The 17336-nt window shown below is 37.9% G+C and overlaps 1 protein-coding gene across 1 annotated transcript; it reads right to left on the minus strand.

Moving 5' to 3' along the window:
* Positions 1–1216: 1216 nt before the first annotated feature.
* On the minus strand, positions 1217–16805 carry LOC133110999 (cadherin-5-like). The gene is made up of 12 exons (XM_061221128.1): positions 16690–16805; positions 12272–12490; positions 11455–11737; positions 11200–11313; positions 10871–11038; positions 10599–10798; positions 10097–10353; positions 9411–9547; positions 8768–8880; positions 8559–8661; positions 6436–6681; positions 1217–5510 (listed from the first exon to the last, which is right to left on the minus strand). The coding sequence occupies exons 2-12, from the start codon at positions 12485–12487 to the stop codon at positions 5035–5037; spliced, it is 2313 nt and encodes a 770-aa protein (XP_061077112.1). The 5' UTR covers positions 12488–12490; positions 16690–16805; the 3' UTR covers positions 1217–5034.
* Positions 16806–17336: the final 531 nt, after the last annotated feature.

Below are 17336 nucleotides of genomic sequence, written 5' to 3' on the forward strand. Positions count from 1 at the left end.
GTGTGTGTGTGTGTGTGTGTGTGTGTGTGTATTGATGAGTGGGTGTATGCCTCAGCAGCCTGATTGATGGCCACTTTCTTTCCACTTCCTGTGAGGGCACCAGAGTGGAAGGCACGGATCATACTTAGGAGTACACAGAGAGAAAGGGCATATCAGTCAGACTGCAACTCTATTTCAGTGCTGTCATCCATTCTTTCAGATTCACAGAAATTTCCTTCCATAAACAAACAACCGAATTAAAACCCTCTGGGCATTCTGACCCGTGTGCTCATCTTGATGTAATATTCCTACCAGTACATGGAATATATTCTGAGATGAAAAGCAGCCACCCAAGATGAATGTCGCTATCAAAGGCACACATTTTCTTTTTGGTGAGATGAACCACACAAATTGCAGCAGTAGCTTTGTGTTGCCTGCTTGGGGCATTACTCTCAATGGCTGCTAGGTATAACACCAATACTGTCAAAATGCCTCTGATAATTACACTTAGATGGTATAATCAATATTTTTTGTTATTCTCTATATAATGGGGCATTAATATAGTGGGAGAACTGGGGTATTGGGTACCTTTAGCAGGTGTAGAAACGCTGTGTCCTGTCAAGGCCTACTGTGACAAGATGCATCAAAAGATCTGTATGTTTCTCTACAGTCCATATATGCTTTAATACACTGCATATGCTTTAATCAATCACACTGCACTATTCTCCAATAATGATTTTTGTTTTTGAAGTAGATTTGTTCTGTAATTACAGCACTACATGATGGCATTTTATTCTCTATTATTTTACTTTTTCTTGTTCTGCCCCCTGGTGGTGAGAGTAACCTTCCACTGTGGGCACCACTACATGGCTTCTTCACCATAGCTTCCCTGACCCTCTCCAGCTGTCCTCTTTCTTACTTTTTGGGCTTTCTTTTGGGATTACAATTTTGTAGCTATAGCTGTGTAAAGATAAGTTAGCCGTCAACTGATATTTGCTTTTGACAACAATATACATTTTTGGGGTTTCTTTATTTATTATAATTGTGAATCTATGCCTTCTTGGTGACATCACAATGACATCTTTGTATTCCTGAGGCTCTCTGTTGTTCTTCACTACGTTTCTCTAAATAAGTGTCTGCGATTGAAATTATTTGCTCTTCCAGATTGAATGTCCAATGCCAAAAGAACCATTTCGCAGTCACACTCTTTCCTCATTGACGAACAGGCACATTAATATCACATCTTAGATTGGATTTCTGTTTATTTCTCTCTTCTCAGGTTAACATACTCCCTCTGTAAATTTGGCTTGGAGGATATAATGTGCAAGCAAAAGTGTTTACATATGAGCTGGTCCAATGCCCTGTCTTTTTGTTTCACAGTACATTTTTGCTTTTGGCAATCACTCGTATCCGTATCAACACAGATTACATCTTCACAAAAATCCAAGTGTACAGTTCACTAAGGCAATTCAGGGTGCAACAGTAGTGCCCCACCCAGTAGCAAAACCCATTTCCCAGTCCATTACACAATATAACCATTAATAATAACAATTAATGTACAGTATATTAATGTATATTGCATTATGGCACACATCACACAAGTTTTTGCAGCTTTGCTCTTTTGGCTGCTCTGATATCAGGTTTGAAATGGTGGGCACAAAATTTAGTTTTTAGTTACTAGTGGGTTTTGAGAATGGAAAGTGTCAGAGGACATGTTCTTTTCAGAACAGCTTTGCTCCAGTGCTTTTGGACGTCTCTGGTGAAAGTTCATTGAGAACGTGCCATGAAATGCGGCATGATTATGGAATATCCTCCTGTGTGCCTCGATTAGTGTGTCTCATTATCTCGACAGTCTGTTTCTTCTGTGGGCTGGCACCTCCTCAGCAGGGTTCATCAATGCTGGCATGGCTGTCGGAGAGATAGACAATCTATCCTCCAGGGCACAAACCTTTTGGAGTCAACCATTTCATTAATCCCAATTTTGTTATCAGAAAAATGTTTCTGTATAGATTAATAATTTGTTTTAACACAGAGTGTATTACAGTCAGCTGTGGAGCTTGGAGGAGCTTTCTCATATTTTTTTCCCTGCACAAAAAATAAATCTAGATCCATCCCTGGTCAGACGAGTGTGGGTCAGATAAGTTTAGTTTTTTTAGCCATGAAATTAGGCTTACAGTATATTCCTCTTCATCAGAAGAAGACTATGACAAATTTTATAGTCATATAAAATTGTCTGTGAGTATTCGGCAGTATCATCTACAATACATATTGTCATATACAATACAAACAGGGCATATTCTGCACATATACTCACAAAGGCACATTTTGATTGCTAACCAAGAAACTAAAACAATCAGCAATTATTTACCCTGTAATGACCTATTGAATTTACTGAATGTTTTCTGAAAAAATATATATTTTAACATTGAGCCCCATGGTAAAGCAATGTCAGTGATCTTACACAGTGGATATATGACAGCTTTCCTGACCTCACTTCTCTGAAGTACATTTTTTGAGATGCATTATTTTGTGGACGTTTCCTTTCACTTCAGTTGCCAAATACTGACACCTATTGGCATGTACAGTACATACAGTGAACATAAATATCTGCATGCACATTCTGTGGTGTGTACTGTTATTTTTCACGGGAAACATAGACTAAAGTCAAGAGCCATTTACAGTGAATACATAGTCATGGGGCATATGAATATGATAAAACGATATCCTCTGTTCTGAACAGTAAAAAAGCATTTACACATATTTGGGACAAACAACAACTTATTTGAAAAAAGCAGTTATTGTTATTAAGACATTTTGTGTCTTGCACCAGGGATTTTGGGCCCCATGAAAGGATCTCACTTTGGGCCCCATCACTAGATGTTACCATGTTGTAATATTTTTTGAGGGCCCCTGTCAGTCAGGGCCCTTGGAATCATCCTAACCCACCCCCTCTTTACAGCACCCCTGCTTGCATGTGCATTTAGTGACAGTATAATGCAAATATCATTCTGATTGTACAAAAAATACAAAATACAAAAAAAAGTCTTTCAGGTAATTCCATAATTGGATTGAAAAGACATGACCTCAATGATTTGACCCCAAAGAAAAAGTAATGCAGATTTGAAACTACACGGGTGTCTACAATAAAAATATATGAAAGATGAAAAATACATGGACTTGATACAAAATGACATGATGAAGTAGAGTAAAAAAACCTCTGTTACAGTATGCCAGGAAAAGCTTTTTGGTGGACACTAGTTGCTGATTAATTGTTCTTCATGATGCAAAAGATTAAACTTCATTATATTCTACAGACTGCAGCTTTTTCCCCAGATGCAGAGATGGAAATAGAGCCACTAAGTGTTTTTGCAGTCAAATGACAGCCAAACAGGGAATGGTCTTCCTCAACGCATGTGGAGGAAGTCTATTCTGTTTTGTTTAGATATTGTGAGCTGTGTCTAGGGTGGGAGTCCAACCCTTCAGGAATGTGAACAGGAAAATCGTGGGCTGACTTCCTCACATTGTATCTGTGTTTTATGGGACCAGGACTAGTAGAACAAAATTGTTGGGGGGAAAAACAAATGGAGTGAAGCTAAGATGCAATTATTTGTTTCGGTCAGGGTGACCCATAATTATGAATCTATGTCAATACATTGTCTATGCAGCTGCAATTGTGGATATATGTTTGTTTTAATGCAGTCAATTTCTTTGTGAAATTGTGTATTGGTTCACTGAAATATCAGTAATCATTTACAAATGTCATTGCAGTTATTGTCTTGGTTCAGGAGTTGTGATATAAAAGGTTTATTTTTCCGATTTGTGCTACTTGATGGTCTATTGAATGTACTATGTGTTCTTGAGTCCTGCCAAATTAAACAAGGAGTGAATGTCAATGTCAATGTCAATCCCTGAATGACTCAATATTTTCCTAGTTAAAAAGAGAATATACTTGGCCAGTACCAGATATTTACATACAATGCTGCATACGGTTATTAGCAGTAATACGTCTTCATTTATAAATACTCAAAACACACTTTTTTCACAATTGAAAAAAGAAGAAGAAAATACATATTTTTACACATATTTTTTCGCTAAAGAGCAACAGATTGACCATAACATAATCTTTACATTTTGTTTTTTATTATAAATTTGGTGTCTATTCTGAGGTTGAATAATTATGTCCAATTTCCATCTTTATTTTGAAATGTCCAATTATCTGCTACTGCAGCCACATCCAATTTAACATGTCCTATTCCCGTCCTACAATAATTTGGAAGGTCCATTTGTATGCAACTACAACCATGTTCACCGTTGATTCAGTGTGTGGACAGCCCCAGTTCTCAGCCAGTCACCAGCCTGCTTCTTTCCACGCTATCTTAACTGACTGAGCCCTCTCATACACTGGGAGACGCAATCACAAATTGCCATTGCACATCACCCTATGGAGCTACCAGCCACAGTTGGTACTGACATCTGGATTCAATCCAAGACTGTGAGGCTGTTCCTTGCGCCACAGCACAGACTTAACCGAATGAGCCACCCAGCAGCATTCTTAAAAACCTAGTTCATTGCTTTTTTACACTCCATCAACATACTATTGGCCTTCCAAAATAACTGAAGAATGATCTGCTTTTCAGAAACCTTTGTGCTGTGAAAGTTTCATGCCAATGAGCCATTGCTTGAGATATGTGCCATTTACTGTGATTTGTGTCACTGTTTAATCAGGACCTAAATAACAGTAATGCCCTTTGGGTGTATTTTGTGTAACAATATGTATAACACTTTTCAGAAAAGTAACGAGACTTGAAAAAAATATGACTGGGACAAATATAGTACAAAGGAACAAAACCCTACAACAATAGAGTGCACAAGGCACTGGCAAGGTGAAAGCCTTGAATATCCAGAATGTCAGAACCTGGGACAGTCAGCGAGAGACATTTTAAGGGTATTCCATGAAAAGTCGGTGAAGAAGGTCTGCGGTAGCGTGACAAACAAAATGGAAGTTCAGTTTAATCGAAGGCTGCCTGCTGGCTCTGAGCTTGGTATTGATAGTAATTAATTTTCGGCGCTGTCTGGCCTGTACAGCTCCGCCAGGGTCTGGAAACGCGGGCCCCATTCGCTGAGCACGTCGTAGTCTAGGCTGGAGGCGCAGGAAGAGGACGTCTCCAGGGAGCTCAGGCTGCTGGTGAATGATCCGGGCCCCTCGTAACCGTAGATGTGCAGGGTGTCATACGGGCTTCCGTCTCTGTCGAGGTCGGCCGCCTCCTTCTTTGCCTCAATCATGGCGGCCACGTGGCCCCTGTCTGCCAGGGGCCTCCTGACAGCAGCGTACAGAGCGGGCACCTGCTGCAGCCTGCCCTCATTCCTTGCTGAGGTCAGGAGGGCCACGTCGTAGCCGTTAGTGTCCATCTCCCCGCCGCCCTCCTCATCGTAAGCCACTAGCTGCTCGTAGATCTCTCCGGAGCTCCTTCCCATGGTGGCCAGATCGTCCTTCTGGCACCGCTTGTTCAACATGATGGCTATCAGGAAGACTATGTTAAGAGACAAAAATAGTTTAGAATTTTAGAATCATCCGTTTTCATCATTAACATCAGGGGTGGGCAACCCTACTCCTGGAGAGCCATGGTGGTCTAGAGTTGGTTGTTTAAGTATTAAATTTGAAGTACACCGCACGCCTCCACTGATTGCTTGGGTCTAAACTGGTTGCTCATTTTAAAGAGAACTTTAGAAAGCAGCCCTAACATTTCAGGACTCGCTTTTTTCAGCTTCTGTTTCATATGCTTTAATTTTAGAGCTTTGTAGAGTTTTACTTTTTGAAGAGAAATATATATAGTTCATCCAGTATATGTCATTGAAATTCAACATACTTGCTATGCATGTTCTATAAAGTGTTCAAACTTTTCTATATTTGTAAGGGAATAGAAGCGGTCCCTAGTTTCAGTTCATACCATTCTTTTCCAGGTCAGTTATTTGCAAATCTGGTATTTCTGGCAATCAAAAAATTGAATTAACTCCACATTGCTCCAGGGTGGATTGCCCCTTGCTTAGTATAATCAACTATATGTTGCTTTGGATAAAAACATCAGCTAAATAACAAAATTATTATTATTAAGATTATGATTATTATTATTGAAGTGTAATAGGCACAATCACCAGATTGATATAATGTATACACTGCGCACAGCAAAGGGGTATTTCAGAGTATTTGTTGTTTGTTTTGAGTGAGTGTTATGTAATTCATGTGCACATGAGGGGCTTCTATTGAAGGCAATAAATAAATGCCATTGTTCTCAGGGGATTTTCTTTTTGCTCATCCAAGCTGCAGAAACAAACTTCTCCTGTGCATCACTAAAACAATTAATCATATGCAGTTTAAACCAATCACTTGTGACCAATGACTGACAACAGAAGAGAAATTTGCTGTGACGTGTGTCTGGTGCCAGCATTTGAACCCACCCAGTACGGCGAGGATGCAGAGGAGAATGACAACGAGGGCACTTGTGCTGACACCGGCCTGAGGGGACGCGGGCTTGCAGTAATAGTGCTTCCTGTCTCTGCCGCAGCTGCACACACGGATGGTGACAGTGGTGGTGCTGCTGAGAGCAGGGGAGCCACTATCCTCCAGCACAATCTCCATTAAGTTCTCCCGCCTGTCATCCAGGTGAAAGCCTCCCTGTGTCACTGTGATGTTGGCAGTACTACCTAGTGAAGGCAAAACACACAGCAAAATGTTTAATGGAAATGTACAACAGATTCTCACTGTTGTTTTTTGGTTTGGATGACATGAAAAAAAGTTATTTTATACCTTATTTTTCACAAACAAAGCGTGAGTAGTTTACCTTGTAATTATCATTTAATCCATCTTCAGTAGCCTGACTGGAGCTTGACATGCATTTGAAATTGACATGACATGACTTGACATGCATTTGTGTGTGTCTGTGCATTTGTGTGTAAAGATAAGTTTATAGACAATTTTAATGCAGCTGTTTTATATAGAACTGACCTGATATTGGAGTGAAATATTATATTTGCTTATAGAATTTTCTTCTTTGGACCAGATCTGGACACAACCATTATAACTTCTGGGCGCAATTTCCAAACTTTTTCAGTTTCTTGTCAAGCCACTTTGTTATTTAAAGTTACAAATTTGGACCTAAAAATACCTCATGGAAACTAGACTTTGTTCCTGGTTCCAGTTCACCTGGGAGTTGAGCTCAACACATATCCCACCAGCAGCTTTTTCACTGTTCAGTATGTGTGGGCTTTCAAAATATGCTTGTATCTTGTCCACCTATGTAACGTACTTATGTGCAGTACTTTGGCACACACAGTGCTGCTCTACAATAGTGTTTCACCGCCTTATGCAAAGCAGCCCACAGCCTACATGTAGCTATGCAGATAACATCCTGCCATAAGCTTGTTCTGGAGATCTGGAGAATGTACCTTGCCTTGGCCCCTGTCACATTGGATGATACCACACACGCTGCCTGGCTGACAGGGAGCAACCTTTGGTGCCTGTATGATTACAGCCTCCTTTTCCCCAGTCAATTCTTACCACAGAGTAATGTATTCCTGCACATCAAATATGTATACAGACATCTTACAGTTCTCTGCAAAAGCCTTGGGCAACCTAGATTTAGAATACAAATTTGGTCTTAGATATTTATTTTTTGTTTTCTGCATTAGTGTGTCAGTAGAAAATAACAAATTTTACCGTAAAAAAAATCATGATAAGATAATAAATCTGACCAGCAACCTGATTGTTAATGTGCTCCAGCCCCCCTTTTGATTGGCATGAGCACTATCACATTTTAACAGAAGTGTGTGGAGCAGCAGTTCCTGCCCTCTTCCCACTTTGAAGACGGAAAGAGTGCCACAAATCACTCCCCAGAGATTTGGGCCTAAGCAGGAATTTGGTTGGTAATGGATAAACTGATGTTTTTCAGATAGGAGAGATCTTAAAGAACAGAAATACGATGTTAAATATGAAACATTTCTCAAATCCATTGTACCAGAATTTTTCTAAAACCTGCCACATGTGTCCCTAGCCATTGGAAATTATGGGACACTATCAGGCCAATAGCATGTTGATGGAGTGTAAAGCAATGAACTATTTTAAGGTTCTAATGACAGGTAAAAATGATGTGTTTTAGGACAAATGTTCAGAAATATACCTGTAATACTTTGTCATCTTTTACCATAAACTGACATCTCAACCAGAATAAAGGTCTTTATCTGAAAAGACCTTTCAGATAAAAACTTGATCAAAGCTCTCTGCAATTACTTTACTTTACAAGTCAGAAGCAATTGAGACAGCCAAAGTCTGCAGAAGAACAGTGGTTGCAATATAAAAAAGTTCAGCAATATGTCTGGATCAACCAACCAGCTGATTTCCTTAGACAACTAAAGCATAGTGTACCTTAGAGAATTGTAAATAGTTTGAAATACACTGTACTGTATTTCCCACATGTAGATTAGTTTTAAAGAGTAACAACACCTTTGAAGAGGTCTGGGATTATCTGGTGTGGGCATTGTTCATGGACTGTCATGTCAGTGTTTGAAATTACAATATCACTTACTGCCTTCACTGATGAGTGAGAAATGTGGGCTTGGGTTTGCAAGAGAAAATATGAATCTCTGCGGATGATCATCTTTGTCTGATGCCCCTATGGTTCCGATTACCTGTAAGAGAAGGGGCATATATATTATTTATATTGTGAAATGAATCTCAGGAAAAAAATTTGAACCATGGCAGTTGTTGTATAAATACTAAATACTGTTACTGTACCATGCCAGGTCCATCATCCTCACACGCAAAGAGGTCTTGGATGTCTGTCAGCTCTGGAGCATTGTCATTGAAATCAAGAACCACAAGGCTTACATTCACATAAGATTTCAGTGCTAGGGGAGGGAAAAAGACAATATACATTACTTTTATTATCACTCTGGATAGTAAGCTATATTAAGTTGACCTATAACACTCTTTAGCCCTAGCTGAATTCATGTTTTTCAAAATATTCATAAAAATAATGAGCATAAACATTTTTTGTTTAGATTTAAACCATTTACACAATACCTGTTACTCACATTGGTTAAAGACTGCTTAAATAAAATAAATAAAGTAATAAATAAAAAATAAAAAGACGTGTGTCCCATGCCAAAAACACTCCCAATGTTTTGTACATATCTAACTTGTAGATTTCTTGACTTTTTCCACAAAAGTTAAAATCATTTAAAAGCTATATGTACATTACATGTCAGTTGTGAGGTAACCTGATGTGTGGTCAACAATAGACTGGTTAAGCTTTTTTGTTCTGTTCAGCTTGGTTAATGATTGTGACTGTATGATTCTACTGTATGTTCAGAGGAAAAAGGATCAAGGTTATGCTGGGAAATGTGCCATGGGAAAGGGTGAGGTCACATTTCAGTGCCTTTGGGTGTGTGCTCCTCAGCAGTCACGTAGAATGAGTGGAAGGCGATGAGTTCCCGGTCCAGTGTCCTGTCCGTGTACATGTCACCAGTCTTTGGGTCAATCTTTACTGGACATCTTGGGTCGTCTATGGAGTATCTATGAAAGAGATGTATTAATTAAATATTAATATGAGGCTGAATTGATCTTGAGTGCTATAGATAAGAAAGGATTCAATTGGGTAAATATTCAAACTGTTGCTGAAAACAAAGAATTATTCCTTGAGAAAAGGTGCCTCGAAGAAGAAACAAATGAACTAAAAAAGTACAGCACCAAGGAAGAAAAGGATAAAAAAGACATTTTATCCTTTTCTTCACCCGGAGATAGCCTGCCTTGGTTTTTCTTCCTTGGTGCAGCACTTTTAGAATATATTTAGTATTTAGAGGTAGCTTTTGTCAAGGAAGATTGTTCTACCTGCTGTAACAATCATCACTTGTCGTCCCTATATCCAATCAGCACTTCTTTCAGTTTTTTGTGTTACGTAATACGAACAGCTTCATGTGTTTTATTTTCTCATACTAAATCTCATTGTTTGAAACTAAATTTTTTCAACAAGTTTGCTAAAATATTATATTGTGGATGCGACACTATGCTTGAGTGTAAAGCAGAATTGTGTTTTAAGGAATGTGAAAACATTAGAAACTGTACCGTATCATGTGCTGGGCTGCATCTGGGTCTCTGGCCAAGACACCTCCAATCTTAGTGGAGGCTTTGGCATCTTCCCGAAGACTGAAGGTGTAAGCCTTTTTGCTGAATACAGGTGGCTCATCAACATTCAGCACATTTATGATAACCTTAGCCTTGGTGTCCGCATATGCACCCTGGTCATCAGGAGGTCTTTGGAGATTGTCCTCATGCACCTGAACATCAAAGGTATACACCTTCCTGCTTTCAAAATCCAGTTTCTGTAAAGAAATGGGCAGGCAAGTCGCAAATATCGTAATTTGACAAAAGCCCAATGTCAACATTATTGAAGGGTTTATGGGTTTTATGTTTTTTCCCTTAACAAATGGAAGACTTAACTGGATCTTTTTTTTCAGTCATGCTTTTTAAGTCCTTGAAAGATATGTATGTGTTCATGTCCTCTTGTGTAATCATCTCAGTAGCTTTAATCAGAACTAGTCATTAGACAGGCCATGAGCAAGGATACCTGTTTTAAAGTGAGGACTCCATCTTTCCATGGGTTTCTTTCTATCTTAAACACACTGGTGAATTTGGGCTCTGTGGTGTAATCGGCCACTATGCTGTACACTGGATCTTTGTTCTGCTCCTCATCCTTGTCCTCGGTTTCCACTGTACCAATTTTAAAATCCTCCTCCTCATCTTCTCTGACATCAAAACTGTACATCTCTGTAAAAAGACACAACTCAAAATAAATACAAAGTCAAAGACAGATGACGATACTTATGGAGGAGGTCTTACTTTTCTTAAAGGTGGCCATGTTATCATTAATGTCGCTCATGGTGATGGTGACTGTGGTGGTCACACTGCCTCCAGTTTTCATGCCTGGCATATCCTTGGCATGAACCACGACTATGTATGCATTTTGCTTCTCCCGGTCTAGGAAGTCAATTTTTGTTGTAATTTTCCCTGAGAACAAATGAAGACATCATTAATCTTTCAAATGAAGTATGTATAGGAATGCTACAGAAAATTACAGTATTAAACATTGAATACCAAAAATATGTATCTCAATATTTGCACTTACTGAATAAACCATGCCCAGTTTCTTATTATTGAGAATATCTTACCACTGTTATCAATTTCAAAGATATCATTTTCATTTAGCAATTTGTATTCAACTTGTCCATTGGCAGTAGTTGGATCATCTGCATCAGTAGCAGTCACTGTCAGCACATGTGTTCCTGTGGAACATACAGTATAAAGGACAAGAAATAGATGATGCCAGTACATTAAATTGTATTTTCCCATATACTGTACTATAGATGATATGACTGCTGGTATTATATCACATAAGCAATGTAAACTATTTTTCATCACTGTACCTGTGGCAGATCTCTCAAGGATAGATCCGTTGTAGCTTGATGGAAACACAGGATTGTTGTCATTCAGGTCAATAATTTTGATATTAAATGGTTCTGCAGCTTCCACTGATTTGTTGGTGGTGATATCCAGAAGATGAGCTGTAAGGTAGTATGTACTCTTTACTTCCCGGTCCAGCTTCTTCATGGCATAAATGTCTCCTTGGCTAGAGACTTGAAAAATTGAGTTGGCACCGTCTCCTTTTATGACAAACTTTGTCTGATCACTGGCCATTGTTGATTTTAGCTTAAAAGAAAGTAAAGAAGTTACAGTTGTCTTTTATCAGTAATTCTAACGCACTTTTGTATAGTTTCATAGGTCCTGGGTTAATTGCACAACATGTATACTTATGATTGATACAATAAACTAAAACAAACAGATAAAGCATTGAGCAAAATAAGCTTCATATCTTTCCTAGACCAGCCATTTGAATATAAATAACGCATATAAAACAAACAGAAATGTATGTGCCTGCCATATACGATTACAAAGTATTACATGGCCATGAAATACATGCATATTATCTGTAAAGCAGGGCTGATTCACAAGAGAAAGTCATGCTTATTATACTTCCATTTTACAAAATCCAGTTACTTATGCTAAAGTCTGATCTCAACTTTGCTGACCATTGAAGACCAGGATGTAAAGTCTAAATATGAAATATGATCCTACTAGTAGTAGTGTACTTGTAGGATTTTCAAAGATGCACAATATGTATTTAGGTTGAGAATGAAGCACAACTTTCCCTGTGCTTTGATGCAACTAGTATAAGATAATTACCTTTCCTACATAATGTGGGGGGTTGGATTTCTCCTCTTCCAAAAAGAGAAAGTTCCACTGCCAATCTCTTTTATGTCTCTGCTGTATTGCGTTGTGTTTAGGTGTCCCTCTGTTGGCTGTGCTTTCTGTGGTAACTAAGCCAATAAGGACAGCGAAGACACATAACTCTGCCCACATTGCTTGTCCCATCACCTGCTTCACCACAGACTGCCGCATTCTCTGTGGGAGAAGTTACAATCATTAAGCCACGATTTCAGTAATCTAATATTGCCAAAAAAGGTCACTAGCTGCCCTTAATTTAATTATATTACTTTTATGTATTCATTATTATTCTACTAGTAGACCAGCTGGATAGGCTGAGCTGTTCATTTTGTAACAAATAAAACACAAATACACCAATCATCATCGCAAACATTATTGATATTAGCAAACTACCCAAGTATATTGTGGCCAATATCAGGGTTCAATTTCAGAAAGTAACCTCAACACATTTGATTGTAAATCTAAGCCTGCCATCTCACTTTTTTAAATAAATGGGAAATATTTTAAAATTAATATCCTAAAATTCTCCTGACCCACATTTATCAGCAATGATCATATAAAAAATATGACATATTTCTATATTTAAAATAATCGGCAAAATAAAATCTTTAATCCAATTCAATTTCTAATTGTTACTCATGTAATGGCATGATTTACATATTATGGAACTCTATTGGATATGGTTTTTGTGCATATTTAATCAGAATTGTTTGTGAGACACTAGAAGAACCATGATTATACTGTAGAATGCCTTTTATGCTTGCACAAACTCTTTTTTTGCATGTGTACCTGCCTGCGCACATCTGTTTTTGTTTCCAATTATTTCATAAACCTTTTGAAGTGTGTCATGCTTTTAAACATTTGCTCTTTGATCCTGCTACAGAAGACCTCAAAGGTAATGTGGGATGTGTTCGTTGGCGGATATACCTCGGATGAATTGGATAAAAATGGTGTTAAACCATAATAAATGAACATGCTGATTTTCCTTATCTCCAGAACTACAGAGGAAACTTCCATAGTATTTCTGAGAAAATTATATGTTGGGTAATCTGCTCACTTCAAAGCATCTTCTGAAACAATTGGATTGGTTGATTATACGGTGTACGTACAGTACTGTGCAAAAGTCTCAGGCACCTGTATAACATTCCCTACAGATAAGATTCTTATATAAATAAATAATTCAATGAAAGGTCCTAAATTAACGTACTATACATTTTACATTACATTTGGGTAATTTGACAGAATAGTTAAAAACTGAATCAAATCAATATTTTTTTGTGACCACCCTTCGGCGTTAAAACTGAATCACTTCTCTGAGATAGCCAACGCTGTCCTGCAGTTCTATAAGACAATCAGCAGGGAGGTTGTTCCAAGCATGTTGGAGAACTTGCCACTGTTCTTCTGCAGACTTTGGTTGGCTCCTTGCTTCTGATCTCAGACAGCCTTGATCAAGTTATTTTTGTAAAAAGTAGTCAATTGCTTACAGTGATATGTTCCTTTTTTAATTAAATACAATAATGTCTCTGTAAAATTAAATTTTTTAGAAAATGAATATTTGGAAATCTCAAATGTGTTATACTAACACACACGAAAAAATAAACATGTACCTAATAAAGTCTAGTGTGCTAGTAAGACTTCTGCACAGTACTGTATATATGGAACATACAGTACAGTATATCTAGAGTATACTGTATATAAAGTCAGCTCCATAAGTCTTGGGACAAAGGCATATTTTTTTCTTGATTTGCCTCTGTACTACACAATTTTAGATTAGTCATCAAACAATTCAAAGTCTGTATCGACAGTTACATCATCAATGAAGAAAATTAATTAGCCAGTATCGGTGGAAGCATGTCTCATCTCTCATAATGCACTCTTCCAGAACTCTACACTCTTTTACAGTACCAGTCAAAAGTTTGGACACACCTTGCCCTTTTCTGGATTTTTTGATAAATGTTTTATTTCCACTGTTTCTAATCAAGCAATTCATATGTGGTCAAAGTGAATATTCTCATATTTTATTAAATCATGTTTTTATACATTTTGTTTGCACCTTGTCGTAATTACAGCACTTTTTATACATAGGCTTTATGTCATCAAGGGTCCTAGGTATCAAACCTGCCTCAAACAACCGTGCTGCTTCCAGCTATGCAGTAGATACTTCAAGGGTTGATTCTCCTGAACAATTCTTCCACTAACTTCAACAGGAAAATTAATCCGGATAATTGTCCCTTGTAGTATCTACAGCATATCTGGCAGCAGCAGGATGGTTTGAGGCTCATCTGATACCTTGGACCCTTGATGACATAAAGTCATTTAGCCAACAAATGTGTTCTATACTGTATCAGCATAATTTACAGCCGAATCTAGACCCACCCCCCAATTCCCATAGACATCCATTCAAATGCAAAGAGTAATAGTATTGCTTGTAGGACAACCTGAGAACAAGATATCCAGACTCTGGTGATGTTGATAGGTCACAGACATCAGGAAGTCATGCTATGCAATGGATATGAACAGATATGCAACCAAATACAAAACATGACTATTTTATTTGACATTGTTAAATTGTCTCAAACATTGAAATGGGGGGCTATGTATAAAAGTGCTTTAATTACGACATGGTGCAACCAAAATGTATGAAAACTTGATTTAATAAAATATGAGAATCTGCACATTGACCACATATTAATTGCTTGATTACAAACAGTGGAAATAAAACATTAATCAAAAAATCCAGAAAAAGGCAAGGTGTGTCCAAATTTTTGACTGTTACTGTATGTATGTATGTATGTAAGTATTTCCTACCAAGGTGTAACCTGGCCATCTTGTTTTTGCGTTGAACAAGTTGTTTGGATTTTGCAGTGTCACTTCTGTAGTTCTGTTTGTGAAGTCTTCTATGGACACTAGTCACTGACATCCATGCCTGCCTCCTGGAGAGTGTTTCTGATCACATGGTCAGGTATTTGTTTGTTTTTTTCTTAATTATGGTGAGAATTCTTCTGTCATCAACTAAAACCTAATGTCTGGCCTGTGTATGTGATGTACTGTATTTCTCAGCCTCATGAATAAATCAATCAGATAAATAAATCAGATTCCCATAGAATGTGTGTGGCTTGCAGATTAAATAGGATTAGCAGCTGGCAACAACCTACCCACTCACTCCCACTGAGTGACTGGAATAGTTACCATGGTTAGAAATGTAACACAAATTGTGACCTCCTGCATGAATATACGGCAGTGTGCCAGGTAAGCTTTTGGAACTGACTTGTTGATTGATTTCTTATTGATTAAAAGTTCCATGCTATTTCATTTTCATGGACATGCATATTCTATATGCATACTGGGGGAATGTTTGACCCAAAGAACTGAAAGCACTCAGGTGGAGCAGAGTCCTGTTTGTGATGCAGTATACATCTGGCAGCTAAAAAGAAAATCCTTTCCTTTTTCAGTTTACTATGGCATTGTCATGATTCTGAAAAATTGTTATGCATAAGAAAAACAAATGTAGGTGCATAGGCCAAACATATTGACTATTGTTAAGTGGTGTTTCACAAGTTACTGCACATAGTTCATGAAATGTAAGCATTCAATTACAGTGTGGCAACAGGAAATCTGTTCAACGAAGCTTCAACCTTAAAATACACCCCACACTGAAATTGAAGATAATACATTTATTCAGCAGCTCAAGAGCAAGACTGCTTATTAAATATGTAAGTAAACAGCTGCCAGTAGAAACAATGAAAGCAACAAATTACAAAATAGATTAAAATATTTGAGCAGATGGAGAAAGTTGGTGACTTTGCGTGTCTTGGAGTTAGTCTACAGTATGTGCTTTTTCACCAAAAGAGCAGCATAGGTAACTTAGTCAAACGAATAGTATCATATACAGTAGCACTTAAATTATTAAGTCTTTTTGTTGTTTCACCCCTGATTGCTCAGATCATGCCATAGTGAAATGATGAAGTCAGTCCTGTTCACTCACAGCACATAGGTACTACATTTGACATGAGCATTTTCTGATCATGTTGTGTCCTGGCTCAGAATTTCTTTCCAGCTCAGATGTGGTGTGACAAAATATGGGAGAATAAACATTCAAGAAATTGTGTTCCTCAAAATGTATGGGTTCCTGAAGATGATAAGACTATTTAATCAACAACTAAGTTAATCTGACAACTCAGATGCAAATACAAGCAAAAATACAAATATGAAATTAATTATCTTATGTAAAAAAAAAAAAGGTGTAAAACTAGCAAAAGAGCCCCTCCACGAGTACCCGATCTAATCGGATCTGTTAACCTGGAAAGCATGCCTAAAGGCATCGCTTCGGAAATCTGTTTAAAATGCTGGTAAAGAAAACCATATTCATTTCTTACCTGTAGTAGATTCAATACAAATGTCCAAATGCCGCTCTTGTACTATTCCATAAAATGAGCAATAGATCCTTGAGGAAGAGGACAATTGTGACAGTTCAGTGCTACTGTGTGTGGACTGCTGGAATCTGGACTTCCAGTGCTGTCCTGTGCTTGCCCATATTTCCTCCAAAGGGCTTCCTGTGATTGTTCTGCTCTTTTGAGTCCAAAAGTCACTGAGGCAAGAGGAGGAAATTAGCTTAATTACCAGTTAAAGAGCCCGAGTCATACAGAGGGGAGGTTCTGTAATACTGTGCAATCCACAGCATCTGAAGTGACTTGCGAGGCGGCAAAAATGAAATGTGTTACAACACAGATGAAAACAAGCACGCTGAGTGGTGTAAGTATCACCCCTTTTCTGCTCTTGCTTCCATAATGGAAACTCACAGAGACAGAGGAAGCAAATTAATTATCCATACCTATCAGATAAAGATTATGATAAATAGGATATAGAAGTTAATCTCACAAGTTTATTGACATACTGTCATGCTTTTACATTTTTCAGGAAATGGTAGCATATCTGCTAAAAAAATTATTGTCTATACTCGTAAGAGATGAATGGATTATGTTGATGTCCCTGGAGTATCATCTATTATTTAGGGAATTGGACT

This window comes from Conger conger, chromosome 15, assembly GCF_963514075.1.
Source record: "Conger conger chromosome 15, fConCon1.1, whole genome shotgun sequence".
NCBI classification, from domain to species: Eukaryota; Metazoa; Chordata; class Actinopteri; order Anguilliformes; family Congridae; genus Conger; species Conger conger.